Source organism: Passer domesticus, unplaced genomic scaffold (genome assembly GCF_036417665.1).
Source record: "Passer domesticus isolate bPasDom1 unplaced genomic scaffold, bPasDom1.hap1 HAP1_SCAFFOLD_328, whole genome shotgun sequence".
NCBI lineage: Eukaryota > Metazoa > Chordata > Aves > Passeriformes > Passeridae > Passer > Passer domesticus.
In genome coordinates, this window is record NW_026990107.1 from 3505 (window position 1) to 31163 (window position 27659).

General features: G+C 54.7%; 1 protein-coding gene across 1 annotated transcript; it reads right to left on the bottom strand.

Annotated features, from left to right (window-relative positions):
* LOC135292387 (sarcoplasmic/endoplasmic reticulum calcium ATPase 1-like) lies at positions 1-27659 on the bottom strand. Its single transcript, XM_064406595.1, has 18 exons — positions 27524-27659; positions 26172-26252; positions 24895-24980; positions 22178-22475; positions 20062-20228; positions 18961-19049; positions 17265-17367; positions 15240-15371; positions 14181-14306; positions 12951-13169; positions 11279-11614; positions 9388-9608; positions 7347-7549; positions 5186-5271; positions 4973-5106; positions 3770-3887; positions 2260-2377; positions 1-134 (listed from the first exon to the last, which is right to left on the bottom strand). The coding sequence occupies exons 1-18, from the start codon at positions 27609-27611 to the stop codon at positions 103-105; spliced, it is 2637 nt and encodes an 878-aa protein (XP_064262665.1). The 5' UTR covers positions 27612-27659; the 3' UTR covers positions 1-102.

Below are 27659 nucleotides of genomic sequence, written 5' to 3' on the forward strand. Positions count from 1 at the left end.
GGGTGGGGGAGGGGCGGGTGGAGGGGGGAGGGGTCGAGGTGGGGGGGAGGGGCAGCGTTGGCCACGCCCCCTCCCCGGTTTGGGGCGGGGTCCCCAAAATCGTCACTTCCGGTGCTTCCGGGCGGGCTCCTCCGCTGCGGGGGGAGGGGAGAGAGGTGACGTCATCACAGGGGGGCGTGGTGACGTCACGGGGGGGGCGACGTCGTTGGGGGGAGGGGTTTGAGGTGGCCACGCCCCCCTGCCCGCCCCTCCCCCCCAAACCGGTGTGAGGGGAGGGGACAATGACGTCATAGGGAGGGGTCAGTGACGTCACAGGGAGGGGGGCAGAGGTGACGATGACGTCATAGAGAGGTGACAGGCAGGTGACAATGAGGGGCCAGTGCCGGGGAGGGGACAATGACGTCATAGGGGGGACAATGATGTCATAGGGGGGACAATGATGTCACGGGGAGGGGACAATGACGTCATAGGGGGAAATGACGTCATAGGGGTGATAATGATGTCACAGGGAGGGGACAATGACGTCACTGGGGGGACAATGAGGCGTGGCAATGGCGTGGGGGTGACAAGGGCAGGTGACACAGGTGGCAGAGGTGACAGTGACACTGACAGGTGACACTGAGGTGACACAGGTGACAATGAGGTGACAATGACACTGACAGGTGACACTGAGGTGACACAGGTGACAATGACACTGAGGTGACACTGACAATGACAGGTGACAGTGACCCAGGTGACACTGAGGTGACAATGAGGTGACACAGGTGACAATGACACTGAGGTGACAGAGGTGACAATGACAATGACACAGGTGACAGAGGTGACAATGAGGTGACAATGAGGTGACAATGACAATGACAGGTGACACAGGTGACAGAGGTGACAGAGGTGACACGGCGTGTCCCTGTACCTGGGGCGGCGCCGGGCCCGGCCGGGTCACGCTGGGGACGAGAAGATGGAGGTGAGAGGGGGAGGGGACACCGAGGGGACACCGAGGGGACAGGGAGTGACCAGAGTGACCAGGGAGTGACCATGGGGACAGGGAGGGGACAGGGAGTGACCACGGAGTGACCATGGAGTGACCACAGAGTGACCATGGAGTGACCACAGAGGTGGCCAAAGGGACACGGAGATGGCCCCAAGGTGACAGGGAGGGGATGGAGGTGACCAGGAGATGACCATGGACCATGAGGTGACCATGAGAAGGCCAAGGGGACACAGGGATGGTCACGGTCACCTGGAGATGGCCGAGGGGACAGGGAGGGGACCACAAGGTGACCATGGACCATGGAGTGACCGTGGAGTGACCAGGGGACAGGGAGGGGACAATGGAGTGACCACGGAGTGACCACAGAGGTGACCAAAGGACATGGAGATGGCCAAGGTGACAGGGAGGGGACAATGGAGGGGACAGTGGAGTGACCACAGAGTGACCATGGAGTGACCATGGAGTGACCATGAGGACAGGGAGGGAACAGGGAGAGGACAGGGAGTGACCATGGAGGTGACCAAAGGGACACGGAGATGGCCAAGGGGACAGGGAGGGGACAATGGACCAGGGAGTGACCACGGAGTGACCACAGAGTGACCATGGAGTGACCAAGGGGACAGGGAGTGACCAAGGGGACAGGGAGGGGACAGTGGAGGGGACAGTGGAGTGACCATGGAGTGACCAAATGGACAGGGAGTGACCATGGAGTGACCACAGAGGTGACCAAAGGACATGGAGATGGCCAAGGGGACAGGGAGGGGACAATGGAGGGGACAGTGGAGTGACCACAGAGTGACCACAGAGTGACCATGGAGTGACCAAGGGGACAGGGAGGGGACAGGGAGAGGACAGGGAGTGACCAGGGAGTGACCACAGAGTGACCAAGGGGATAGGGAGGGGACAATGGACCATGGAGTGACCATGGAGTGACCAGGGAGTGACCAGGACATGGTCAAGGGGACGGGGAGGTGACCATGGAGGTGACCACAAATCATGGAAGTCACCATGGAGGTGACCATGGAGGTGACCATGAGATGGTCACGGTCACCTGGAGATGGTCAAGGGCACCAGGAGGTGACCAGGGACCATGGAGGTGACCACAAATCATGGACGTCACCATGGAGGTGACCATGAAGGTGGCCAGGGGATGGTGGAGACGGCCAAGGTCACCTGGACACGATGGAGGTGACAACAGAGGGTGGGGACGACCCCGAGCGGGTCAGGGGGGGACACGGGGACACCCCGGTGGGGTGGGGCCACCTCCTCACCCTCCAGGTAGTTCCTGGCGATGAACTTGAGGGCCTCGTCCAGCAGGATGACCGGGAAGGAGATCTTGATGACCATCAGCCAGTGGGTCAGCGTCAGCGGCGTCAGCTTGAAGATCATCTGGGGACAGCGGGGGACACGGCTGGGACCTCCTCCCGGGCCACCAGGGCCACCGCCGGGGCCACCAGCGCGGCCCCAGGGCCACCAGAGCCCGCCCGTGGTCATTAAACCCGGCGGTCGCTCAAGCCAGTGGTCATCAAAGCCAAGGTCAACGCTGGTGGTTGACACGATGGCCGTGGCCACCAAAGTGACCCCTGTGGCCACCAGAGCTCCCCCATGGTCAGCAGAGCACACCTGTGGTCATCGCACCCAGTGGTCACTCAAGGTCAACGGTGGTCATCAATCTGATGTCACCATGGCCACCAAGCTGGTGGCCACCAAGCCAATGACCACCAACTTGATGATCACCACCCAATGACCACCACACAATGACCACCAACCCAATGTCCCCCAAGGCCACCCTCTTGATGACCACTACCCTGATGACCACCAGCTTGATGACCACCAAGCCAACGTCCACAAACCCAATGACCACCAACCGAATGTCCCCAAGGCCACCACCTTAATGGCCACCAACCCCATGACCACCAGCTCAATGACGACCACCCCAATGTCCCCAAGGCCACCACCTCGATGGTCACCAACCCCATGGCCACCAACCCCATGACCACCAACCCCATGACCACCAACTCAATGTCCCCAAGACCACCACCCTCATGGTCACCAACCTCAATGACCACCAACCCAATGTCCCCAAGGCCACCACCTCAATGGCCACCAACCCCATAGCCACCAACCCCATGACCACTATCTTCATGTCCCCAAGGCCATCACCTTGATGGCCACTGCCCAATGACCAACAACCCCATGACCACCAACCCAATGTCCCCAAGGCCACCATCTTGATGGTCACCACCTAAGGATCACGATCCCAATGTCCCCAAGGCCACCACCCTCATGGTCACCAACCCCAATGACCACTACCCAATGACCACCAGCTCAATGACCACCACCCCAATGTCCCCAAGGCCACCACCTCAATGGCCACCAACCCAATGACCACCAACCCAATGACCACCACCTCAATGACAACCAACCCAATGTCCCCAAGGCCACCACCTCGATGGCCACCAACCCCATGACCACCATCTTGATGTCCCCAAGGCCACCATCTTGATGTCCCCAAGGCCACCATCTTGATGACCACCAGCTTGATGACCGCCAAGCCAATGTCCACAAACCCAGTGACCACCAACCCAATGTCCCCAAGGCCACCACCTCAATGGCCACCAACCCAATGACCACCAACCCAATGACTGACAACCCAATGACCACCATCTTGATGTCCCCAAGGCCACCACCCAAAGACCACCACCCCCCTGACCACCACCCCGGCGTCCCCAAGGCCACCAGCCCAAGGCGGCCCCCGCGGTGTCCCCGGTGTCCCCTTACGGGCAGGGGGTCGATGTAGAGGATGACGAAGTGCAGGGACATGGAGAGGCAGATGGAGCCCATCAGCCAGATGTTCACCCACGGCGGCATCCGGGCCAGCGACTGGTTCTCGGACAGGCTGGGGACAGCGGGGACATCGAGGTGACCATGGGGACATCGGGGTCACCAGGGGGTCATGGGGACATCGGGGACATTGGGGACATTGGGGACATCAGGGACTTTGGGGTGGACAGGGCCCATCAGCCAGATGTTCTCCCATGGTGGCATCTGGCTGGGGTTCATGGACAGGTTGGGGACATGGGGGACATCGAGGTGACCATGGGGACATCAGGGACACCAGGGACGTTGGGGACACTGGGGACATTGGGGTGGACAAGGACCATCAACCAGATGTTCTCCCATGGTGGCATCTGGCTGGGGTCCTTGGACAGGCTGGGGACATGGGGGACATTGGGGACATCACCGTGATGACCATGACCATGATGACAACAATGACCAAGATGACCATGACATTATGACCATGACCATGACCATAACCGTGATGACCATGACAGTAACGATGACCATGACCATGGTGACAGTGACCAAGGTGACAGTGACCAAGGTGACCACGATGAAGTGTCCCTCACCTGTTGAGGGCGTTGCACATCTCGATGGTCACCATGATGACCATGACCATGGTGACCATGACCATGGTGACAATGACCATGACCATGGTGACAATGACCATGACAATGACAACGATGACAATAACAATGACCATGACCATGACCAAGGTGACAATGACCAAGGTGACAATGACCAAGGTGACCACGGTGACGTGTCCCTCACCTGTTGAGGGCGTTGCACATCTCGATGGTCACCGTGATGACCATGACCATGATGACCATGACCACAATGACAATAAATGACCATGACCACGATGACCATGACAAAGGTGACAATGACCAAGGTGACCACGGTGACAATGGCCACGGTGACGTGTCCCTCACCTGTTGAGGGCGTTGCACATCTCCATGGTCACCATGATGACCATGACCATGACCATGACAATGACAACGATGACAATAACGATGACCATGATCACGATGACCATGATGACCATGACTATGACAATGACGATGACCATGACCACAACCATGACCAAGGTGACAATGATGAAGGTGACCACGGTGACAATGGCCACGGTGACGTGTCCCTCACCTGTTGAGGGCGTTGCACATCTCGATGGTCACCAGCACCGACAGCGCCATCGTCATCGGCACCGGCGACTCGAAGATGTCGCAGTCCAAGCCCTCGAAGTCCACGTTGTGCTCCGAGCACTGCATGAAGTGGGTCTGGGGGGACATCGGGGTCACCTCGGGGTCACCAGCTCAGGGACACCTGGGGACACCTTGGGGACACCCGGGGACTCACCAGCTGGTGGTAGCTGACGTTGGGCCCGTCCTCGGCGAAGAGGAACCACCAGGCGGCCGCTCCCACCGTGGCGGCGCCGACGTAGCCTGGGGGGACAGGGGGGGTTGGGGACACCTGGGGACACCTGGGGACAACCTGGGGGTCTCCAAGGGGCCACCCCGGGGGTCTCCAGGTGGTTTTTTGGGCTCTTCAGGTGGATTTTTGGGGTCTCCAGGTGGTTTTTGGAGTTTCCAGGTGGTTTTTTAGGGTCTCAAGGTGGTTTTTTGGGGTCTCAAGGTGGTTTTTTAGGGTCTCAAGGTGGTTTTTGGGGGTCTCCAAGTGGTTTTTGGGGTCTTCAGGTGGTTCCATGAGGTTCTCAAGGTGACCCCACAACGTTCCTCAAGGAACCTTCTCCATGGGGGTCTCCAGGTGGTTTTTTTGTGGTTTTCGTGTGGTTTTTGGGGTCCCCAGATGGTATTTTTGGGTCCACAAGCTGACCACCACCAGCTCCCAGGTGACCCAACTGACCATGAGCCAACCCCAGATGACTGAAGTGACCAAGGTGACCACGAACTGACCCTAGCCCTAAGCAGGTGACCCAAGTGACCATGAACTGACCATGAGGTGACCTAGATGACCATGAACTGACCAGCAGGAGACATTGATGACCCAACTGACCATGAACTGACCATCAGGTGACCCAGATGACCCAACTGATCACAAACTGACCACTAGATGACCCAAATGACCACAAACTGACCATTAGGTGACCTAGATGACCTAACTGACCATGAACTGACCATGAGGTGACCCAAATGTCCACAAACTGACCACCAGGTGATCCAGATGACCATGAGTCAACCCCAAATGACCAAGGTGACTCAGGTGGTCAAGGAGATCATGAACTGACCACCAGGTGACCCAAATGACTCAACTGACCACCAGGAGACGTAGATGACCCAACTGACCACGAGGTGACCATTAGGTGACCCAAATGACCGTGAACTGACCACCAGGAGACATAGATGACCCAAATGACCATGACCTGACCGCGAGGTGACCCAAATGTCCACGAACTGACCATTAGATGACCCAGATGACCATGAACTGACCACCAGGAGACGTAGATGACCCAAGTGACCACAAACTGACTACCAGATGACCCAAATGACCACAAAGTGACCAGGAGGTGGCCCAGGAGTGTCTCACCTCCGATGGCCAGGTAGCGGAAGAAGAGCCAGCCCGAGATGAGCGGCTCCTTGGGGCTGCGCGGGGGCTTGGCCATGAGCCCACCTGAGCCCACCTGAGCCAGGTGACCTCGAACTGACCTCCAACTGACCGCCAGGTGACCCAAGTGACCCAACTGACCTCGAACTGACCACCACGTGACTGAGATCACCCAACTGACCATGAGCCAACCCCAAATGACCAAAGTGACCAAGGTGACCACGAACTGACCCTGGCCCTAACCAGGTGACCCAACTGGCCATGAACTGACCACCAGGTGACCCAACTGACCACGAACTGACCTCGAACTGACCACCAGGTGACCCAACAGACCCAACTGACCATGAGCCAACCCCAGATGACCCAAGTGACCAAGGTGACCACGAACTGACCCTAACCCTAACCAGGTGACCCAACTGACCATGAACTGACCGCCAGGTGACCCAAGTGACCCAAGTGACCATGAACTGACCACCAGGTGACCTAACTGACCCAACTGACCATGAGCCAACCCCAGATGACCAAAGTGACCAAGGTGACCACGAACTGACCCTGGCCCTAACCAGGTGACCCAAGTGACCATGAACTGACCACCAGGTGACCTAGATGACCATGAACTGACCAGCAGGAGACATTGATGACCCAACTGACCACGAACTGACCATCAGGTGACCCAGATGACCCAACTGATCACAAACTGACCACTAGATGACCCAAATGACCACAAACTGACCATTAGGTGACCCAAATGTCCACCAACTGACCACCAGGTGACCCAAACGACCTTGAACTGACCACCAGGTGATCCAGATGACCATGAGCCAACCTCAAATGACCAAGGTGACCATGAACTGACCACGAGGTGACCCAAATGTCCACGAACTGACCACTAGATGACCCAAATGACCTCTAACTGACCACAAAGTGACCAGGAGGTGGCCCAGGAGTGTCTCACCTCCGATGGCCAGGTAGCGGAAGAAGAGCCAGCCCGAGATGAGCGGCTCCTTGGGGCTGCGCGGGGGCTTGTCCATGATGTCCAGGTCGGGCGGGTTGAAGCCCAGCGCGGTGGCCGGCAGCCCGTCGGTCACCAGATTGACCCAGAGCAGCTGCACCGGGATCAGCGCCTCGGGCAGGCCCAGCGCCGCCGTCAGGAAGATACTGGGAGGGTTAACGGGGGACTGGTTTGTACTGGGAGGGACTGGGAGGGGTTAATGGGGGACTGGGAGGGGCTGGGAGGGGATTGGGAGAGGTTAATGGGGACTGGGAGGGGTTAATGGGGGACTGGGAGGGACTGGGAGGGGATTGGGAGAGGTTAATGGGGGACTGGGATGGACTGGGAGGGGATTGGGTTATACTGGGATGGACTGGGAGGGGATTGGGAGGGACTGGGAGGGGTTAATGGGGGACTGGTTTGTACTGGGAGGGGACTGGGAGGGGTTAATGGGGGACTGGGAGGGGCTGGGAGGGGATTGGGAGGGGTTAATGGGGACTGGGATGGACTGGTTTGTACTGGGAGGGACTGGGAGGGACTGGTTTGTACTGGGATGCACTGGGAGCTGCACCGGGATCAGCGCCTCGGGCAGGCCCAGCGCCGCCGTCAGGAAGATACTGGGAGGGTTAACGGGACTGGTTTGTACTGGGAGGGACTGGGAGGGGTTAATGGGGGACTGGTTTGGACTGGGAGGGGATTGGGAGAGGTTAATGGGGACTGGGATGGACTGGTTTGTACTGGGAGGGGTTAATGGGGGACTGGTTTGTACTGGGAGGGGATTGGGTTATACTGGGAGGGGATGGGGTCAAACTGGGAGGGTTAATGGGACTGGTTTGTACTGGGAGGGACTGGGAGGGGTTAATGGGGGACTGGGAGGGACTGGGAGGGGACTGGGAGGGGTTAATGGGGACTGGGAGGGGTTAATGGGGGACTGGGATGGACTGGGAGGGGATTGGGTTATACTGGGATGGACCGGGAGGGGATTGGGAGGGGTTAATGGGGGACTGGGAGGGACTGGGAGGGACTGGGAGGGGTTAATGGGGACTGGGATGGACTGGGAGGGGATTGGGTTATACCGGGATGGACTGGGAGGGGTTAATGGGGGACTGGGATGGACTGGGAAGGGATTGGGTCAAACTAGGAGAGGTTAATGGGGACTGGGAGGGGTTAATGGGGGACTGGTTTGTACTGGGAGGGGATTGGGAGAGGTTAATGGGGACTGGGAGGGGTTAATGGGGGACTGGGAGGGACTGGGAGGGGATTGGGAGGGGTTAATGGGGACTGGGATGGACTGGTTTGTACTGGGAGGGACTGGGAGGGGATTGGGTTATACTGGGAGGGACTGGGAGGGGTTAATGGGGACTGGTTTGTACTGGGAGGGGATTGGGTTATACTGGGATGGACTGGGAGGGGATGGGTCAAACTGGGAGGGGTTAATGAGGGACTGGGAGGGACTGGGACAAACTGGGACAAACTGGGAGGGACTGGGAGGGACTGGGACAAACTGGGATGGACTGGGATGGACTGGGATGGGATTGGGACAAACTGGGATGGGAGTGGGACGGACTGGGATAAACTGGGACAAACTGGGATGGACTGGGATTCACTGGGAGGGGATTGGGACAAACTGGGACAGGAGTGGGATGGACTGGGATGGGACTGGGACAAACTGGGATGGAACTGGGATGGACTGGGACAAACTGGGATGGACCAGAACAAACTGGGATGGAACTGGGATGGACTGGGACAAACTGGGATGGACCAGGACAAACTGGGATGGACCAGGACAAACTGGGATGGGAGTGGGACGGGACTGGTCCAAACTGGGCCAAACTGGGCCCACGCCGGGTCCAAAACCCCCCAGAGCCGCCGACATCTCGGAACTCCGGGCGGCAGCCGCGGCTCCCAACTGGTCGGAACTGGCCGGAACTGGTCGGAACTGGTTGGAACTGGTTGGAACTGGTTGGAACTGGTCAGAACTGGTCGGAAGCGGGCGGGCGCTCACCAGACGACCTCGCCCACGTTGGAGGAGATGAGGTAGCGGATGAACTGCTTCATGTTGTTGTAGATGGCCCTGCCCTCCTCCACGGCCGCCACGATGGTGGAGAAGTTGTCGTCGGCCAGGACCATCTCCGAGGCCGTCTTGGCCACGGCCGTGCCCGAGCCCATGGCGATGCCGATCTCGGCCTTCTTCAGCGCCGGCGCGTCGTTGACGCCGTCGCCGGTCTGAGGGCACAGCCGGGGGTGGGGGCAGGTCAGGAGGGGCGTGGGGAGGGGTGGAGAGGGGTTCGGGGGGTGGTGGGACTCCAAAACTACGTCAAAAGTTGATGGTTGTACCCAAAATTATGTGATATTGGTGGTGGGACTCCAAAACTACATCAAATGTTCATGGTTGCAACCAAAACTACATTAAATTTGTGGTGGGACTCCAAAACTACGTCAAGAGTTGATGGTTGCACCCAAAACTACATGAAATTGGTGGTGGAGCTCCATAACTACGTCAGATGTTCATGGTTGCAGCCTAAATTACATTAAATTGGTGGTGGGACTCCATAACTACGTCAAATGTTCGTGGTTGTACCCAAAATTATGAGAAATCGGTGGTGGGACTCCATAACTACGTCCAAACTTGGTGGTGGGGCTCCAAAACTACGTCAGATGTTCATGGTTGCACCCAAAATTATGAGAAATTGGTGGTGGGACTCCATAACGACATCAAAAATTGGTGGTGAAACCCCCTTCAATCAATGACAGCTGACCACCGAAACCCCATAAACCCATGGTGGACCCCCATAACCACATCCAAACCCACTCAAACCCACTCAAATCCACTCAAACCCATGGTGGGCCTCCATAACCACGTCCACCAAGACCTTACAACCCTAAACCCCCTCAAACCCATGGTGGACCTCCATAACCATGTCCAGACCCACTCAAACCCCCTCAAACCCATGGTGGGCCTCCATAACCACGTCCACCAAGACCTTACAACCCTAAACCTCCATAAATCCATGCTGGACCTCCATAACCACGTCCAAACCCCCTCAAACCTCCTCAAACCCCCATAAATCCATGCTGGACCTCCATAACCACGTCCAAACCCCCTCAAACCCCCTCAAACCCATGGTGGGCCTCCATAACCACGTCCACCAAGACCTTACAACCCTAAACCCCCTCAAACCCATGGTGGACCCCTATAACCACGTCCAAACCCCCTCAAACCCCCTCAAACCCATGGTGGACCCCCATAACCACATCCACCAAGACCTTACAACCCTAAACCCCCATAAATCCACGCTGGACCTCCATAACCACGTCCAAACCCCCTCAAACCCCCATAAATCCATGGTGGGCCTCCATAACCACGTCCACCAAGACCTTACAACCCTAAACCTCCATAAATCCATGCTGGACCTCCATAACCACGTCCAAACCCCCTCAAACCTCCTCAAACCCATGGTGGGCCTCCATAACCACGTCCACCAAGACCTTACAACCCTAAACCTCCATAAATCCATGCTGGACCTCCATAACCACATCCAAACCCACTCAAACCCCTACCAAACCTCCATAAATCCATGGTGGACCTCCATAACCACGTCCAGACACCCTCAAACCCCCTCAAACCCATGGTGGGCCTCCATAACCACGTCCACCAAGACCTTACAACCCTAAACCTCCATAAATCCACGCTGGACCTCCATAACCACGTCCAAACCCCCTCAAACCTCCTCAAACCCCCATAAATCCATGCTGGACCTCCATAACCACGTCCAAAACCACTCAAACCCCCTTAAACCCCCATAAATTCATGGTGGACCTCCATTACCACGTCCAAACCCCTCAAACCCATGGTGGACCCCCATAACCACGTCCACCACCTCCCTGATCCTCACCATGGCGGTGATCTCGTCGAAGGACTGCAGGAACTCCACGATCTTGGACTTGTGGGTGGGCTCGACGCGGGCGAAGCAGCAGGCGCGGCGGCAGGCCTCGCGCTGCTCGGACAGCGGCAGGTCGTCGAACTCGCGGCCGGTGTAGGCGCGGCCGGTGACCTCCTCGTCCTCGCCGAAGATGCCGATGCGGCGGCAGATGGCGATGGCCGTGCCCTTGTTGTCGCCCGTGATCATGATGACGCGGATGCCGGCGTCGCGGCACAGGCGGATGGAGCCCATCACCTCCTTGCGCGGCGGGTCCAGCATGCCCACGCAGCCCACGAAGGTCAGGTCGGTCTGGGGGCGGTGGAGAACGTGAGAAACGGGGTGGGACAACCGAAAATGAGGTTTGGAGGTGGTGGTGGAGCAGGAACTCAAAAAAAAAAAGAGGTTTTGGAGGTCGTGGTGGAGCAGGAACCTCCAAAAAGGGAGTTTTGGGGTCATGGTAGACCAGGAACCCAAAAAAAGGAAGTTTTGGAGGTCGTGGTGGAGCAGGAACCCCAAAAGAGGAAGTTTTGGAAGTCACCAAGGACCAGGAACCTCCAAAAATGGAAATTTTGAGGGCGTGGTAGAGCAGGAAGCTCCAAAAATGGATTTTTTGGGGTCGTGGTAAACCAGGAACCCAAAAAAAGGAAGTTTTGGAGGTCACCAAGGACCAGGAACCCAAAAAAAGGAAGTTTTGGAGGTCGTGGTGGAGCAGGAACCCCAAAAGAGGAAGTTTTGGAGGTCACCAAGGACCAGGAACCTCCAAAAATGGAAGTTTTGAGGGCGTGGTAGAGCAGGAACTCAAAAAAAATGAGGTTTTGGAGGTTCCCAAGGAACAGGAAGCTCCAAAAATGGAAGTTTTGGAGGTCGTGGTGGAGCAGGAAGCTCCAAAAATTGATTTTTTGGGGTCGTGGTAAACCAGGAACCCAAAAAAAGGAAGTTTTGGAGGTCACCAAGGACCAGGAACCTCCAAAAAGGGAATTTTTGAGGTCGTGGTGGTGCAGGAAGCTCCAAAAATGGAATTTTTGAGGTCGTGGTGGAGCAGGAACCCCAAAAAAATGAGGTTTTGGAGGTTGTGGTGGAACGGGAACCTCCAAAAATTGAATTTTTGGGGTCATGGTTGACCAGGAACTCAAAAAAAAGGGGGTTTGGAGGTGGTGGTAGACCAGGAACCTCCAAAAATGGAATTTTTGAGGTCATGGAGGAGAAAGAACCATCAGAAATGGTGTTTGGAGGACCAGGAACCTCAAAAATGGAGTTTTGGAGGTCTTGGAGAAGAAGGAACCTCCAAAAATGGGGTTTGGAGGTCGGGATGGACCAGGAATCACTAAAAATGGGGTTTGGAGGAGCAGGAACCTCCAAAAATGAATTTTTGGAGGTCATGATAGAGAAGGAACCCCAAACGCCCCAAAATGAGCTCCCACCACCCAAAACAAGGTCCCACCACCCAAAACGAGGTCCCACCACCCAAAAACGAGGTCCCACCACCCAAAACGAGGTCCCACCACCCAAAATGAGCTCCCACCACCCAAAACCGAGCTCCCAGCACCCAAAACCGAGGTCCCACCACCCAAAAACGAGGTCCCACCACCCAAAAATGAGCTCCCACCACCCAAAACCGAGGTCCCAGCACCCAGGGGACACGGACCTCGTACTCGGCGAACTTGGAGGAGTCCTCGAGGACCATGTCCTCCTTCTTGGGCGGCGTGTCGCGGGTGGCCAGGGCCAGGCAGCGCAGCGTGTCCCGGCCCGTGCCCCACTCCTTGATGACGCTCTGGATCTTCTCCTTGACCGCCGGCGTCAGAGGCACCCGCGTGGTGCCCACGCGCACGTAGTTACAGCGGTCGATGACGCCCTCGGGGGCGCCCTGCGGGGGACAGGGGTGGTGGGACCCAGGTTGGAGATGGTTTGGGGTGGTGGGACCAAGGTTTGGGGTGGTGGGACCCAGGTTGGAGATGGTTTGGTGTGGTGGGACCCAGGTTTGGGGTGGTGGGACCCAGGTTGGAGAAGGTTTGGGGTGGTGGGACCCAGATTTGAGATGGTTTGGGGTGCTGGGACCCAGGTTGGAGAAGGTTTGGGGTGGTGGGACTGAGGTTGGAGGTTTGAGAAGGTTGGAGAAGATTTGGGGTGGTGAGACCAAGGTTAGAGATGGTTTGGGGTGCTGGGACCCAGGTTTAGGAAGGTTTGGGGTGGTGGGACTGAGGTTGGAGGTTTGAGAAGGTTGGAGAAGGTTTGAGGTGGTGGGATCAAGGTTTGGGGTGGTGGGACCCAGGTTGGAGATGGTTTGGGGTGGTGGGATCAAGGTTTGGGGTGCTGGGACTGAGATTGGAGAAGGTTTGGGGTGGTGGGACCAGGGTTTGAGAAGGTTTGAGAAGGTTTGGAATGGAGGGATCAAGAATGGAGAAGGTTTTGGGTGGTGGAACCCACGTTGGAGAAGGTTTCAGAAGGTTTGGGGTGGTGGGAACAAGGTTGGAGAAGGTTTGAGAACGTTGGAGAAGGTTTGGGGTGGTGGGACCCACATTGGAGAAGGTTTTGGAAGGTTTGGAGTGGTGGGACCAAGGTTGGAGAAGGTTTGGGAAGGTTTGGGGTGCTGGAACCCACGTTGGAGAAGGTTGGAGATGGTTTGGGGTGGTGGGACCAGGGTTTGAGAAGGTTGGAGAAGGTTTTGAGTGGTGGAACCCAGACTGGAGAAGGTTTGGGGTGGTGGGACATGGTCATGGGGTTGTGTGACCCAGATGACACCCCCAGGTGGCCCAGGTGGCCCCAGGTGACCTCAGGTGGCCCAGGTGACCTCAGGTGACCCCAGGTGACCCCAGGTGACCCCAGGTGGCCCCAGGTGACCCCAGGTGGCCCAGGGGACGTCCCCACGGGGACCCACCTTGACGAACATCTTGTTGCCCACGGCGGCGCGCGAGGCCTTGGCGGGCGAGCAGAAGACCGACATGGACTTCCTGTCCCTGGAGAACTCCAGCGTGAACTCCTTCTTCATCAGCTGCTTGATCACCTGCGGGGACACGGGACACCGGGTGGGACAGGGGACACCGGGGACACCGGTGTGGGACCCGCCTGGAGAAGGTTTGGGGTGGTGGGACCGGGGTTGGAGAAGGTTTGAGAAGGTCGGAGAAGGTTGGAGAAGGTTTGGAGAAAGTCTGGGGTGATGGGACCCAGGCTGGAGAAGGTTTGAGAAGTTTTGGGGTGGTGGGACCAAGGTTGGAGAAGGTTGGAGAAGGTTGGAGAAGGTTGGAGAAGGTTGGAGAAGTTTTGGGGTGGTGGGACCGAGGCTGGAGAAAGTTTGAGAAGATTTGAAAAGGTTGGAGAAGGTTTGAGGTGGTGGGACCCAGGTTGAAGAAGGTTTGAGAAGGTTTGGGATGGTGGGATCCAGGCTGGAGAAGGTTTGAGGACATTTGAGAAGGTTGGAGAAGGTTTGGAGAAGGTTTCAGGTGGTGGGACCCAGGTTTGGGGTGGTGGGACTCAGGTTTCAGAAAGCTCAGGTGGGACAGGTGACACAGATGGTGACCCAGGTGACACAGGTGACACAGGTGACACAGGTGACACTCCTGCTCCACCTTGGACAGGTTCTGGACTCATGGTGGACACCAAATCATGGGGAGAACCAGAGGAACCAAGGACAGGGTGACAACGGGAGGTTCTCCAGGTGTGACAGGTGGCCCAGAAGGTGACACCAGTGACCCAGGTGACCCAGGTGACACAGGTGACACAGGTGACACAGGTGACACAGGTGACACTCCTCATCCACCTTGGACGGGTTGGAGGACACCAAAGCATGGGGAGAACCAGAGGAACCAAGGACAGGGTGACAACGGGAGGTTCTCCAGGTGGCCCAGAAGGTGACACAGGTGGGACAGGTGACCCCGATGGTGGCCCAGGTGGCGCAGGTGACCCCGATGGTGGCCCAGGTGGCGCAGGTGACACTCACGGCGTTGCAGGCGTTGGCGCGCTCCACCTTGGACAGGCTCCTGACGTCGGTGTTGAAGACGTTCATCTTCTCCACCAGGCAGGTGAGCGCCGTCTCGGTGGCCTCGCCCACCTTCTCGTAGACACCCTTGGCCTGGGGACAGGGACAGGGGACACAGGTGACAATGGGGACAACGGGGACACCAGGAGGTGACACAGAGGTCGTGGTGGCCTCGCCACCTTCTCATGGACACCCTTGGCCTGGGGACAACGGGGACACCAGAGGGGACACAGGTGACACAGGTGGGACAGGTGGGACAGGTGGGTTCCATGGGTGTCACCAGAGTTTGGGGACACCATGAGGTGACCCAGTTGGGACAGGCAGGACAGATGGGACAGGTGACAGGTGGCACAGGTGACCCAGGTGACACAGGTGACAGGTGGCCCAGGTGACACAGGTGACCCAGGTGACAGGTGGCCCAGGTGACACAGGTGGCACAGGTGACAGGTGGCCCAGGTGACACAGGTGGCACAGGTGACCCAGGTGACACAGGTGACAGGTGGCCCAGGTGACACAGGTGACCCAGGTGACACAGGTGACACGGGTGACAGGTCACACAGGTGACACAGGTGAGAGGTGACACAGGTGACACAGGTGACACGTCACACAGGTGACAGGTGACAGGTGACAGGTGACACAGGTGACACAGGTGACAGGTGACCCAGGTGACAGGTGGCCCAGGTGGCCCAGGTGACACAGGTGACACAGGTGACAGGTGGCCCAGGTGACACAGGTGACAGGTCACACAGATGAGAGGTGACACAGATGACACAGGTGACACGTCACACAGGTGACAGGTGACAGGTGACAGGTGACACAGGTGACACAGGTGACAGGTGACCCAGGTGACAGGTGGCCCAGGTGGCCCAGGTGACACAGGTGACACAGGTGACAGGTGGCCCAGGTGGCCCAGGTGACACAGGTGACAGGTGACACGTCACACAGGTGACACAGGTGACCCAGGTGACAGGTCACACAGGTGACAGGTGACCCAGGTGACCCAGGTGACACGGGTGACACAGGTGACAGGTGACACAGGTGACAGGTGACCCAGGTGACCCAGGTGACACAGGTGACAGGTGGCCCAGGTGACACAGGTGACACAGGTGGGACAGGTGACACAGGTGACAGGTGACCCAGGTGACCCAGGTGACACAGGTGACAGGTGGCCCAGGTGACACAGGTGACACAGGTGGCCCAGGTGACACAGGTGACAGGTGACCCAGGTGACCCAGGTGACACAGGTGACAGGTGGCCCAGGTGACACAGGTGACAGGTGGCCCAGGTGACACAGGTGACCCAGGTGACACAGGTGACACAGGTGACACAGGTGACAGGTGACACAGGTGACAGGTGGCCCAGGTGACCCAGGTGACAGGTGACACAGGTGACAGGTGACCCAGGTGACCCAGGTGACACAGGTGACACAGGTGACAGGTGACACAGGTGACAGGTGGCCCAGGTGACCCAGGTGACAGGTGACACAGGTGACAGGTGGCCCAGGTGACACAGGTGACAGGTGGCCCAGGTGACCCAGGTGACACAGGTGACAGGTGGCCCAGGTGACACAGGTGACAGGTGGTCCAGGTGACCCAGGTGACAGGTGACACGTGACACAGGTGACCCAGGTGACACGGGTGACAGGTGACAGGTGACACAGGTGACACAGGTGACACAGGTGACAGGTGACCCAGGTGACAGGTGGCCCAGGTGACACAGGTGACACAGGTGACACAGGTGGGTTCCATGGGTGTCACCAGGGTTGGGGACACCAGGAGATGACCCAGGTCACACAGATGACCCAGGTGGGACAGGTGACACAGGTGACAGGTGGCCCAGGTGACCCAGGTGACACAGGTGACAGGTGACCCAGGTGACAGGTGACAGGTGACAGGTGGCCCAGGTGGCCCAGGTGACACAGGTGACAGGTGACCCAGGTGACAGGTGACAGGTGACAGGTGGCCGGGCAGGGGACAGCGCTGTCACCTCGTTGTAGTCCAGCGAGGAGTCGTTGCAGAGGGCGCAGATGGTGGCCAGCTCCACCAGGCCATCGAACTGTCCCGCCTTCACCGGCCGGTCCTGCTTCAGCCTGGGGACATCACAGGGGACATCACAGGGGACATTGGGGACATCAGGGGTCACCAAGGTCATGGGGGACATCGGGGGTCAGCAGGGGTCAGGGGACACCAGGGACATTGGGGACACTGGGGACATTGGGGCCTGGCCAGCTCCACCAGGCCATCGAACTGGCCCGCCTTCACCGGCCGGTCCTGCTTCAGCCTGGGGACATCACAGGGGACATTGGGGACATCAGGGGTCACCAAGGTCATGGGGGACATCGGGGGTCAGCAGGGGTCAGGGGACACCGGGGACATTGGGGGCAGCAGGGCCTGGGGAACCTTGAGGAACCTTGAGGAACCTTGAGGGACATCAAGGTCAAGGAGATCATCGGGGTCAAGGGGGACATGGGGACATTTGGGGTCACCAAGGTCATTGGGGACATTGGGGACATTGGGGACATTGGGGTCAAGGTGGACATTGAGGAACCTTGAGGAACCTTGAGGGACATCAAGGTCAAGGAGGACATCGGGGTCAAGGTGGACATGGGGACACCAGGGGACATTGGGGACAGCAGGGTCACCAAGGTCATGGGGGACAGCAGGGGTCAGCAGGGGTCAGGGGACACCAGGGACATGGGGGACATCAGGGTCACCAGGGGTCACCAAGGTCATGGGGGACATCGGGGGTCAGCAGGGGTCAGGGGACACCGGGGACATTGGGGGCAGCAGGGCCTGGGGAACCTTGAGGAACCTTGAGGAACCTTGAGGAACCTTGAGGGACATCAAGGTCAAGGAGGACATCGGGGTCAAGGGGGACATTGGGGACATTTGGGGTCACCAAGGTCATGGGGGACATTGGGGACATCGGGGTCAAGGTGGACATTGAGGAACCTTGAGGGACATCAAGGTCAAGGAGGACATCAGGGTCAAGGGGGACATGGGGACATTTGGGGTCACCAAGGTCATTGGGACCTTGGGGACACTGGGGACATCGGGGTTAAGGTGGACATTGAGGAACCTTGAGGAACCTTGAGGGACAGCAAGGTCAAGGAGGACATCGGGGTCAAGGTGGACATGGGGACATTGGGGACATCTGGGGTCATCGAGGTCATTGGGGACATTGGGGACCTTGGGGACCTTGGGGACATCGGGGTCAAGGTGGATGTTGAGGACCAGGAGAACCTTGAGGGACGTCAAGGTCAAGAAGGACATCGGGGTCAAGGTGGACATTTGGGACATCATTGGGGACATCTGGAGACCCCACGGTGACATTTGGGGACCTTCAGGTGGGATTTGGGGACCTTCGGGTGACATTTGGGGACCCTGGGGTGACATCTGGGGACCCTGAGGTGGGATTTGAGAACATCTGAGGAGGTTTTGGAGGTCTGGAGCTCCTGGGGAGGCTTTGAGGACCCCGAGGTGACATTTGGGGACCTCGAGGTGGCATTTGAGGACCTCTGAGGAGGTTTTGAGGACCTTTGAGGAGGTTTTGAGAACATCTGAGATGGTTTTGAGAACACCTGAGGAGGTTTTGGAGGTCTGGAGCTCCTGGGGTGGCTTTGGGGACCCCGAGGTGACATTTGGGGACCCCGAGGTGACATTTGGGGACACGCCGGACTCACACTTCTCCCTCGGGCGCGTAGGTGGAGCCGGTGATGGAGAACTCGTTCAGGGAGCAGACGTCGCCCTCCACCTTGTCCATGATGAACATCTGGGGACAAACGGGGACGTTTTGGGGACACCCGGGGACCCCGGGGCTCCTCGGGGGGTCCCGGAGGAATTTCGGGTTCTCCCGGTGGAATTTTGGGGTTCCCGGGTGGAATTTTGGGATCTTCTGGAGAATTTTTGTGGTTCCTGAGAGGAAATTTGGGTTCTCCTGGTGGAATTTTGAGGTTCTTGGAGGAATTTTGGGTTCTCCTGGAGGAATTTTGGGGTTCCCGGGTGGAATTTTGGGTTCCTCGAGAGAATTTTTTGGGTCTTCAGGAGGAATTTTGGGGTTTCCATGGAAATTTTGGCGTTCCCAGGTGGAATTTTGGGTTCTCCTGGTGGAATTTTGGGGTTCCCGGGTGGAATTTTGGGTTCCTCAGGAGAACTTTTGGGGTTCCTGAGAGGAAATTTGGGTTCTCCTGGTGGAATTTTGGGTTCTCCTGGAGAAATTTTTGGGTTCTCCAGGAGGAATTTTAGGTTCTCCATGGAATTTGGAAGTTCTCCAGAAGAAATTTTGAGGTTTTAACGAAAACTTTGAGGTTTCCATGGAAATTTTTGGTTCTCCATGGAATTTTTGGGTTCCCCAGAAGAAATTTTGGGTTCTCCAGAAGAAACTTTGAGGTTTTAATAAAAACTTTGAGGTTTCCATGGAAAGTTTGAGGTTCTCCAGAAGAAATTTCGAGATTTTTATGGAAATTTTGAGGTTTAAATGGAATTTCTGAGGTTCTCCAGAAGAAACTTTGATATTTTTATGGAAATTTTGACGTTTCCATGGAAATCTTGAGGTTCTCCAGAAGAAATTTTGGGTTCATCATGGAAATTTTGGGTTCTCCAGAAGAAACTTTGAGGTTTTAATGGAAATTTTGAGGTTCTCCAGGAGAAATTTTGAGGTCTCCATGGAAATTCTGGGTTCTCCAGGAGAAATTTGATGTTTTTATGGAAATTTTGAGGTTCCCACGGAAATTTTAGGTTCTCCAGGAGACATTTTGGGGTTTTGGGGTGTCCCGGGGCCCCACCTTGCAGACGGACATCTGGTTGGTGGTGAGCGTGCCGGTCTTGTCGGAGCAGATGACCGAGGTGCAGCCGAGCGTCTCCACCGAGGGCAGGCTGCGCACGATGGCGTTCTTCTTGGCCATGCGGCGCGTGCCCAGCGCCAGGCACGTGGTGATGACGGCCGGGAGCCCTGGGGACAGCGGGGACACCGCGGTCACCATGGTCACCAGGGGTGGTCAGAGACCCGTGGTGGTCAGCTGGAGACCCCAAAAATGACCATAAGTGGTCCAAAAATGACCATGGATGGTCCAAAATTGACCATGGATGGTCCATAAATGACCACGAACCTTCTCCAAAAGCCCATAAATCACCACAAATGCTCTCAAAAACTCCAAAAATGACCATAAATGGTCCAAAAATGACCATGGATGGTCCATAAATGACCATAAATGGTCCAAAAATGACCATGGATGGTCCAAAATTGACCATGGATGGTCCATAAATGACCACGAACCTTCTCCAAAAGCCCATAAATCACCACAAATGCTCTCAAAAACTCCAAAAATGACCCTGAATGGTCCAAAAATGACCATGGATGGTCCAAAAATGACCATGGATGGTCCAAAATTGACCATGGATGGTCTATAAATGACCATGAACCTTCTCCAAAATCCCACAAATCACCACAAATGCTCTCAAAAACTCCAAAAATGACCCTGAATGGTCCAAAAATGACTATAAATGGTCCAAAAAAGACCATAAATGGTCAAAAAATGACCATGGATGGTCCAAAATTGACCATGGATGGTCCATAAATGACCACGAACCTTCTCCAAAAGCCCATAAATCACCACAAATGCTCTCAAAAACTCCAAAAATGACCCTGAATGGTCCATAAATGACCATGGATGGTCCATAAATGACCATGGATGGTCCAAAATTGACCATGGATGGTCCATAAATGACCACGAACCTTCTCCAAAACCCCACAAATCACCACAAATGGTCTCAAAAACTCCAAAAATGACCCTGAATGGTCCATAAATGACCATGGATGGTCCAAAAATGACCATAAATGGTCCAAAAATGACCATGGATGGTCCAAAAATGACTATAAATGGTCCAAAAAAGACCATGGATGGTCCAAAAATGACCATGGATGGTCCATAAATGACCATAAATGGTCCAAAATTGACCATGGATGGTCCATAAATGACCACGAACCTTCTCCAAAACCCCACAAATCACCACAAATGCTCTCAAAAACTCCAAAAATGACCCTGAATGGTCCAAAAATGACCCCAAACCTTGTCCAAAACCCCAAAACCCACCCCAAACCTTCTCCAAAACCCCATAAATCACCACAAATGATTCATAAATCACCACGAACCTCCTCCAAGACCCCACAAACGACCATGAATGGTCCAAAAATGATCAAAAACCTTCTCCAAAACTCCAAAAATGACCATGAATGGTCCATAAATCACCCTAAACCCTCCCCAAACCCCAGAAATGACCATAAATGCTCTTCAGAACCCCATAAATCACCCCAAACCTTCTCCAAACCCCCACAAATCACCACGAATGGTCCAAAAATGACCCCAAACCTTCTCCAAAACCCCATAAACGACCACAAATGGTCTCCAAAACCCCATAAATGACCACAAACCTTCTCCAAAACCCCACAAACCCACCCCAAACCCTCTCCAAACCCCACAAATCGCCACGAATGGTCCACAAACCTTCTCAAAAACCCCCAAAATGACCAGGAATTGTCCACAAATCACCACAAACCTTCTCCAAACCCCAGAAATGACCATAAATGCTCTTCAGAACCCCATAAATGACCCTAAACCTTCTCCAAAACCCCATAAATCACCATGAATGGTCCACAAATCCCCCTAAACCTTCTCCAAAACCCCAAAAATGACCACGAATGGTCCATAAATCACCACGAACCTTCTCAAAAACCCCAAAACCCACCCCAAACCCACCCCAAACCTTCTCCAGAACCCCATAAACGACCACAAATGGTCTCCAAAACCCCATAAATGACCACAAACCTTCTCAAAAACCCCATAAATGACCACAAACCTTCTCCAAAACCCCAAACCCCACCCCAAACCCCCTTCCCCGCACCTTCGGGGATGGCGGCCACGGCCAGGGCGACGGCGATCTTGAAGTAGTAGATGGCGCCGCGGATCCAGGAGCCGCCGTGCACGGGGTCGTTGAAGTGGCCGATGTTGATGGCCCAGACGGCGACGCAGATGAGCGAGATCACCTTGGAGAGCTGCTCGCCGAACTCGTCCAGCTTCTGCTGCAGCGGCGTCTTGTCCTGCTCCGTGGCCGCCATCTCGTCGCGGATCTTGCCGATCTCGGTGTTGACGCCCGTGGCCACCACGATGCCCACGGCCTTGCCCGCCCCGATGTTGGTGCCCTGCAGGGGAACAGGATTTGGGGGTTTTTAGACCCAAAAATGAGATTTTTGACCCTAAAATTTGGCTTTTTTTGGACACAAAATTGAGATTTTTGACGCTAAAATTTGGGTTTTTTGGAGTCAAAATTGAGATTTTTGACCTTAAAATTTGGCTATTTTTGGACTCAAATATGAGATTTTTGACCCTAAAATTTGGGATTTTTCGGACACATAAATGAGATTTTTAACGCTAAAATTTGGGGTTTTTTGGAGTCAAAATTGAGATTTTTGACCCTAAAATTTGGGGGTTTTTGGAGTCAAAAATGAGATTTTTGACCATAAATTTGGCTATTTTTAGATCAAAAAATGAGATTTTTGACCCTAAAATTCCGAGGTTTTAGAGGCAAAAATCAGTAATTTAATCCCAAAAATTGAGGTTTTTCAGACCAAAATTTAGGGGCTTTTAGACCCAAAGATGAGAGATTTGATCCCAAAATTTGGGGGGGTTTTGACCCAAAAATGAGATATTTAAACACTAAAATTTGAGGGGTTTTAGACCCAAAAATGGGGGATTTGGACCCAAAATTTGCCTTTTTGGGCCCAAAAGGGAAGGGCTGTTGCCGATCTCGGTGTTGACGCCCGTGGCCACCACGATGCCCACGGCCTTGCCCGCCCCGATGTTGGTGCCCTGCAGGGGAACAGGATTTGGGGGTTTTTAGACCCAAAAATGAGATTTTTGACCCTAAAATTTGGCTTTTTTTGGACACAAAATTGAGATTTTTGACGCTAAAATTTGGGTTTTTTGGAGTCAAAATTGAGATTTTTGACCTTAAAATTTGGCTATTTTTGGACTCAAATATGAGATTTTTGACCCTAAAATTTGGGATTTTTCGGACACATAAATGAGATTTTTAACGCTAAAATTTGGGGTTTTTTGGAGTCAAAATTGAGATTTTTGACCCTAAAATTTGGGGGTTTTTGGAGTCAAAAATGAGATTTTTGACCATAAATTTGGCTATTTTTAGATCAAAAAATGAGATTTTTGACCCTAAAATTCCGAGGTTTTAGAGGCAAAAATCAGTAATTTAATCCCAAAAATTGAGGTTTTTCAGACCAAAATTTAGGGGCTTTTAGACCCAAAGATGAGAGATTTGATCCCAAAATTTGGGGGGGTTTTGACCCAAAAATGAGATATTTAAACACTAAAATTTGAGGGGTTTTAGACCCAAAAATGGGGGATTTGGACCCAAAATTTGCCTTTTTGGGCCCAAAAGGGAAGGGCTGTTGCCGATCTCGGTGTTGACGCCCGTGGCCACCACGATGCCCACGCCCGCGCCCGCCCCGATGTTGGTGCCCTGCAGGGGAACAGGATTTGGGGGTTTTTAGACCCAAAAATGAGATTTTTGACCCTAAAATTGGATGGGGGTTTTGACCCCAAAATTTGGGTTTTTTTAGACCCAGAAATGAGATTTTTTGATCCTAAAATTTGGTGCTTTTTTCACTCAAAAATGAGATTTTTAACACTAAAATTTGGGGTTTTTTGGACTTAAAAATGAGATTTTTGACCCAAAATTGAGGGATTTTGAGAGCCAAAATTCAAATTTTTGACCCTAAAATTTGGGGTTTTTTAGACCCAAAAATGAGATTTTTGACCCTAAAATTTGGGGTTTTTTTGGAGGCAAAGATGAGATCTTTGACCCTAAAATTTGGGGTTTTTAGACTCAAAATTGAGATTTTTGACCCAAAATTTGGGGTTTTTTAGAGGCAAAAATGAGATTTTTGACCCAAAATTCGGGGGTTTTTGACTCAAAATTGAGATTTTTTGACCCTAAAATTTGGGTTTTTTTGGACTCGAAATTGAGATTTTTAACACTAAAATTTGGGTTTTTTTGGACTCAGAATTGAGATTTTTGACCCAAAATTGAGGGATTTTTAGAGCCAAAATTCAGGGATTTTACCCTAAAATTTGGGGCTTATTGGACTCAAAATTGAGATTTTTGACCCTAAATTTGGGGTTTTTTGGACTCAAATACGAGATTTTTTTACCCTAAAATTTTGGGGTTTTAGACACAAAAATGAGTAATTTAATCCCAAAAATTGAGGTTTTTCAGACCAAAATTAGGAGTTTTTTAGACACAAAATTGAGGAATTTGACACCAAAATTTGGGGGTTTTTTGGGGCCCAAAAATGGGGGATTGACTCCAAAAACTGACTTTTTTTGGACCCAAAACCCAGACATTTTACACCAAAATTTGGGGTTTTTTTAGAGCCAAAAATGAGATATTTTTGACCCAAAACTTGAGGGGGTTTAGACCCCAAAATGAGATATTTTACCCCAAAATTGGGGGTTTTTTTAGCCCCAAATTCGGCTGTTCCGGCCCCAAAACCGGCGGGCGGGGCCGATGACGTCATCGATGACGTCATCGATGACGTCACTCACCGAGAACAGCATGTTCTTCTTGTCCTGGTTGACGGCGCGGGGGTCGGGCACCGGCTCCGTGTGCTTGATCACCGACACCGACTCGCCTGCACCAGTACAAACCAGTTTAGACCAGTATGGACCAGTATGGACCGGTTTGGACCAGTACAAACCAGTACAAACCAGTACAAACCAGTATGGACCAGTACAAACCAGTACAAACCAGTACAAACCAGTACAAACCAGTACAAACCAGTACAAACCAGTCTGGGACACAACGATCGCCCCTAATCCTGCTCCCAACCCCACTGAGATCCCAGTATAAACCAGTTTGAACCGGTTTAAACCGATTTAAACCAGTATAAACCAGTTTAAACTGATTTAAACCAGAATAAATCAGTTTAAACCAGTATGGACCAGTATAAACCAGTACAAACCAGTAAAAACCAGTCTGGGACACAACGATCGCCCCTAATCCTGCTCCCAACCCCACTGAGATCCCAGTATGGACCAGTATAAACCAGTATAAACCCATTTAAACCAGTTTAAACCAGTACGAACCAGTATAGACCAGTATAAACCAGTGTGGACCGGTATAAACCAGTCTGGGATACATTGATCCCCCCAATCCCAGTCCCAACCCCCAGTGAGATCCCAGTATGGACCAGTACAAACCAGTTTGGACCAGTTTGAACCAGTTTAATCCAATTTAAACCAGTATAAACCAGTTTAAACCAGTACGAACCAGTATAGACCAGTATAGACCAGTATAAACCAGTGTGGACCGGTATAAACCAGTCTGGGATACATTGATCCCCCCAATCCCAGTCCCAACCCCCAGTGAGATCCCAGTATGGACCAGTACAAACCAGTTTAAACCAGTTTGAACTGGTTTGGACCAGTACGAACCAATATAAACCAGTTAGAAACTGGTTTAAACCAGTATAAACCAGTATGGACCAGTATAAACCAGTCCGGGACACAGCAATCCCCTCCAATCCTACTCCCAACTTCACTGAGATCCCAGTATGGACCAGTGTAAACCAGTATAAACTGATTTAAACAAGTACAAACCAGTATAAACCAGTTTGAACTTGTTTGGACCAGTATAAACCAGTACAAACCAGTACAAACCAGTATAAAAAACCCACTTTAACCTCAATTTCCTCCCATTTTTAACCCTTTAATCCCCTCCCAGTCCCTCCCAGTCCCTCCCAGTTTGTCCCAGTCCCTCCCAGTCCCCTCCCAGTCCCCTCCCAGCCCCAAACCAGCACAAACCAGTATAAACCAGTACGAACCAGTAAGGATGGACTGGTCCACCCGCAGCGTGGTGGATTTGATGGAGATGATCCGGATGTCGGCCGGGACCTTGTCCCCAACTGGGAACAGAGCGCGGCTTACTGGGACGGACTGGGATAAACTGGGACGGACTGGGACGGACTGGGACAGACTGGGGGGGAATGGGAGGGACTGGGAGGGACTGGGAGGGACTGGGGGGGACTGGGGGGGACTGGGAGGGACTGGGATGGACTGGGAGGGACTGGGACAGACTGGGAGGGACTGGGACAGACTGGGAGGGACTGGGGGGGACTGGGGGGGACTGGAGGGACTGGGATGGACTGGGAGGGACTGGGACAGACTGGGAGGGACTGGGACAGACTGGGAGGGACTGGGAGGGACTGGGAGGGACTGGGAGGGACTGGGACAAACTGGAACAAACTGGGAGGGACTGGGAGGGACTGGGATGGACTGGGACAGACTGGGGGGGACTGGGAGGGACTGGGACAAACTGGAACAAACTGGGAGGGACTGGGAGGGACTGGGAGGGACTGGGACAAACTGGGACAAACTGGGAGGGACTGGGAGGGACTGGGGGGAACTGGGACAAACTGGGAGGGACTGGGAGGGACTGGGAGGGACTGGGAGGGACTGGGGGGAACTGGGACAAACTGGGAGGGACTGGGAGGGACTGGGAGGGACTGGGAGGGACTGGGACAGACTGGGAGGGACTGGGGGGGACTGGGAGGGACTGGGATGGACTGGGGGGGACTGGGAGGGACTGGGAGGGACTGGGAGGGACTGGGACAGACTGGGAGGGACTGGGGGGGACTGGGATGGACTGGGGGGGACTGGGAGGTCCTTGTCCCCCCCGGTGTCCCCAATGTCCCTTTAACCCCTGGATGTCCCCAGTGTCCCCAGTGTCCCCAATGTCCCTGTGACCCCTGTGACCCCTGTGACCCTGTGACCCCCCCAGTGTCCCCAGTGTCCCCAGTGTCCCTTTAACCCCTGTGACCCCTGGCTGTCCCCAGTGTCCCCGGTGTCCCCAGTGTCCCCGTTGTCACCTGCCACCTCGGCGATGTCCCCCAGGACGAGGTCCCTGGCCTTGATCCTCTGCACGGCCTGGCCGTGTCCCCAATGTCCCCAATGTCCCTGTGACCCCTGTGACCCCTGGCTGTCCCCAGTGTCCCCAGTGTCCCCAGTGTCCCCAGTGTCCCCAGTGTCCCCAATGTCCCTGTGACCCCTGGCTGTCCCCGGTGTCCCCAGTGTCCCCAGTGTCCCCAGTGTCCCCAGTGTCCCCAGTGTCCCCAATGTCCCTGTGACCCCTGGCTGTCCCCGGTGTCCCCGGTGTCCCCGGTGTCCCCGGTGTCACCTGCCACCTCGGCGATGTCCCCCGGCACGAGGTCCCTGGCCTTGATCCTCTGCACGGCCTTGCGGTCGCTCCGGTAAACTTTGCCCATCTCGGGCTCGTACTCCTTCAGCGCCTCGATGGCGTTCTCGGCGTTCCG

Coding starts and splice junctions, on each gene's coding strand:
- LOC135292387 (XM_064406595.1), bottom strand. CDS start 27,611: ATGGGCAAAGTTTACCGGAGCGACCGCAAGGCCGTGCAGAGGATCAAG. Junction 24,981..26,171: donor GGACCAGTCCATCCTTACTG/GTTCGTACTGGT, acceptor GTACTGGTGCAG/GCGAGTCGGTGTCGGTGATC. Junction 7,550..9,387: donor AACGTGGGCGAGGTCGTCTG/GTGAGCGCCCGC, acceptor TAACCCTCCCAG/TATCTTCCTGACGGCGGCGC.